This window comes from Trypanosoma theileri (genome assembly GCF_002087225.1).
Source record: "Trypanosoma theileri isolate Edinburgh chromosome Unknown TM35_Tth_44_V1, whole genome shotgun sequence".
In the NCBI taxonomy this organism is placed as follows: Eukaryota; Euglenozoa; class Kinetoplastea; order Trypanosomatida; family Trypanosomatidae; genus Trypanosoma; species Trypanosoma theileri.
The window spans coordinates 160,554-164,326 of record NW_021639886.1 but is presented as its reverse complement, the minus strand read 5'-3'; the positions used below and the strand labels follow the sequence as shown (position 1 = coordinate 164,326).

Below are 3,773 nucleotides of genomic sequence, written 5' to 3'. Positions count from 1 at the left end.
CAAGAGTTACGTATGATACATGAAATCCCATCTTAACAATAGTTATAGGTCGTCGAATCTCGCTAAAAATAGCATCCCAAGAGGTCTTATCATCAAAGCAAACATCAAATTGGAATGATTGTGACTCACCACTACTGTTAAGAAGAACCTGTGAATAATCCATTTCATTCACGTGTACACAAGGGTTTGCAGTACCTTCTTTACAGTTTTGAATTCGAGCCATTACTGTGAAACACCCTTGTAAACTTTGAAGAACACGCTCTGCCCTTGCGTGCTTTACCTGTTCTTCATATAGGTCAACTGCTAGAGCTTCACGATCAGTTTGAGCTCTCTTGTACTTTTTCTGTTCCTTCTTTAACTCTTTAACAACCTGCTTAAGTTCATCTTGAATCTTTGCTTCAGAAGACTCAACCATGTGTTTTGTATTCTGATTTACCATGGCTTGCTTCTTAGAGATCTCTAGTTCCACTTTAGTCTCTTCTAATATACGTGATAGTTCAGCATTTTTTTCTTGTAACCCTCGAAGAAGATCAATCTTTCTATCCAAAGCAAGTAGTAACTTTGGGTCACTGATTTTCTGTCGAGTCATTACGAGTAATGAAGATTCTAAATCCATACAGTGACTCTTACAAGAATCAAGTTCGATCTGTTGCGTTCGTGCATTCTCTTCGGCGGTTCTTAACTGACCCTCAACTCTCTCAAGATCCATCTGAAGTTGTGTTAGTGCATCAGTATCATTACCAGAAGATCTCTGATTAACTAGGGCTCGATATTGATCACGATAACGATTTGCCTCCTTCTTAAGTGCATCAGAATAAAGCTGCAACTCAGCATTTGCCCTATTAACCTCTTCAAGCTTTCTTTCCATATCCTCAACACGTTGATGTTGATCCTGAGTATCAGTATTTACACTTATAGGGTTACTTTTCTCAGCCAGTGCCCCTTCCACCTCTTGTATACGAGCACGAAGCTCCATAACCTCTCTTGACGCAGCTAACTCCATAGATACAGCCTCATTGAATCGTCTTTCCAGATCTTCTACCCTGTCAGTATAAGAAGTGAGTTCCCGTACCAAATCATCCTTCTCTGCTGTTATATGTACTTTATCCTTCTCAAGTTCTTCATTATTCCGCATGAGTTCAATGTTATGCTGTCGTAGTTTCACAATCTCAGACCGTAGTGGTTCTAAAGATAAGGAATCCCACCTTAGTTCTTTTTTACCATCCTTCCCATTCATAACTGTGCCCAAATTGGGGTCTTTTGATTCTTTAAGGGGCTTATTTTCTGTTTCACATTCTACATTCTGTCCATCTTCCACTACACTGTGTGCATTCGCATGAGGTGTTTCCATATGATCTATCTGAGAAACCATCTTTGCTGTGTTACTTTCCTCTACTTCAGTGACATGGTTCGTTTCCTTTAGGGCCTCTGACACAGAGTTATGGTTTTCTACACTTGGAAAAGAGACTTGTACATCTTTTCTTGTCTCTAAGGACTTACTGAGTAGATTATCGTAGCGCTTCTTCCACAAGGCACTCTCAAGCTTCATTTTTTCTAATGCATGACGCAACTCATCCATATCTTCTGCACTTCTGTCTCCATACTTGAAGTGATTCCCAGTGTAGGTCATGTAAAAGTCATACGCCTTCAGCCATTCTGGTGGTGGTTTGGTCCCTTCTGGTATCGGTACTCGTGTAACGGCATAACCTTGGATGAAATCAACTGCGAACAAGATGCGGTGTTCTTTTAACACCCCTTTCCCATCCATTTCACCATTCTTCCAATCTCCGCAGTAAATATTACCACTAGATTGAATGAAAATACCAAATCCTCCTTCTTTACCTCTAACCCACTCTCCATCATAAATATCTCCATTACTGTTGTAAAGTACCCCGTGACCATGACGATAAGCTTCTTCCCAGAACCCTTCATACCTATTACCACTATTCTTTATGGTAAAGACACCGTATCCATGAATTTTGTCATCTTTCCAAAAGCCAACATACTTGTCACCATTAGCAAATAAATATGTTCCACGGTTGTGTTTTTTTCCTCGATACCACTCACCTTCGTAGCGATCACCGCTTGCATAGGTGTAGGTACCTTTTCCATGCTTCATATCAGATTCCCACTCCCCTTCGTAGATATCTCCACTTGGGAAGTAATAGTATTTTCCGTAGCCATTCAATTGTCCGTTTCTTATAGAACCAACATACTTTGAGCCACTAGGGAACTGAACTTCTGTATTATCACTATTCACCAGCTTCTTTTCCTGCCTTACCAAAGAAGGAGTCTCATTTACAACGCCATCATTAGTCTGGGTTACTGATTCATCTGTTTCTAACATGCGTCAGTCACTTGTAAAAGTCTCTAGGTGTAAGAGGGGAGGAATAGAAGAAGGATGAGAAACTGCGAAGACAGCGGTATCCCATGAAAAGTACACCATTACAACAAGAATGGAAATAACAAAAAGAAAAGGTGTTACATAAAAACAGATGCATAGGTCCCTCTTAGCCAAAGGTTAAGAGTAACGATAACAAGGCACTTGACTGTGCACGTATCTCTTATCCTCGCTCTCACTCGGTATGAGTACACATACATACATACATGCATACGTACGTATATGCATACATACAGAGACACAAAAGGGACTAAAGATAACAAAAAAAAAAGTGTTCCACATAGATGTGAGAACTATCAGCCTTAAGAACGATATATAATTACCTTAATGCTGTACTTAAGTATTCTAACATCTATTATTCTCCTATATACTACTATTAGAAACCCTATGTCATGCATAAGAGATGAAATAAGAGTTTCCAAGTGTAACTATTTTCCTTTCTTAGTTTCACTGCGTAACAAAGTTTGCTTTTCCAGAGCATTGTATAGTCTTGTAAACTTCATTATCGCAGTAGAGAGTACTGCTGCAAGGGCATGGATGTACATATTGCGTTCATGTCTCCACTTTCTGGCTTCCCAGTCAACTTCAAGACTTAGATCTGCAAATCGAGGCTTACCAACACCATATTTTTTCCTCCATTCCAGCATCTGAAGAGTGAAACCTGCAACTGTTGCTACTGCAAGCAACAAGAGTAGTGAAACACCGTGAAAGTTTAATCGTTCCACCAATGTCACAGCACGACAAACGTAGCGTGAAAGACCTGGAAAAGGTATTACAAATAAGATAAAGATAACCACGGCGGGTACGATGAAGTAGTTCACCTCAAGGGTAAGGATACTGATCATTGCTTCTTCTTCTTTTTTCTCTTTCCTTTAATGTGAATAAAAAGGGGTACTATGAAAGATCGGAGAAAAGCAACTGGGAAAAACCAACAACACCGCCACGGAGGGTGAAACCGCAAAAAAGAAAACTAAAAAGAAACAGAGAGGGATTTCCCCGCAGAAAAACCGCGGACCCAGCAGAAAAAAATCGGGACGCCCCCCCGCCAAAACAGAAAAAAAGGCGGGGAAAAAAAGAAGAGACGCCCCCGCAGGACGCCGGCCGCCTGCCTGGGGACGGGCGGAAAGGAGAAAGCGGTGGGGAAAAGCCCCCGGGGGTCCCGCCGCGGCGGGCGTTGGGGGAAACTGGGGAGGGGGCGGGGGACCCTTTTGGCCCCCCCTTTCCCCGAAAGCCACCCAAACGGGGAAAAGAAACGGGTGGGGGTTGGGTGGGGAAACCGGCGCTGCCGGCGGGCGGTTTCGGGGCGCGGGGGCCTGGAGGGAAATGGCGCGCGGGTTCCCCTGGGGCCGGCTCGCCCCGCCCCTCCCCCCCC

The 3,773-nt window shown here is 42.9% G+C and overlaps 2 protein-coding genes across 2 annotated transcripts; both read right to left on the bottom strand.

Annotated features, from left to right (window-relative positions):
- Position 1: 1 nt before the first annotated feature.
- Positions 2 to 2,347, bottom strand: TM35_000441640 (putative phosphatidylinositol-4-phosphate 5-kinase-like protein; the record flags this gene model as incomplete). The annotated part of the gene is made up of 1 exon (XM_029030173.1): positions 2 to 2,347. A coding segment is annotated over one exon (2,346 nt), but the record flags the coding sequence as incomplete, so codon positions are not given.
- A 482-nt stretch (positions 2,348 to 2,829) lies between these two features.
- TM35_000441630 (uncharacterized protein) lies at positions 2,830 to 3,246 on the bottom strand (the record flags this gene model as incomplete). The annotated part of the gene is made up of 1 exon (XM_029030172.1): positions 2,830 to 3,246. One exon carries the CDS (start codon positions 3,244 to 3,246, stop codon positions 2,830 to 2,832), a length of 417 nt encoding a protein of 138 aa, XP_028878573.1.
- Between the last annotated feature and the right edge of the window lie 527 nt (positions 3,247 to 3,773).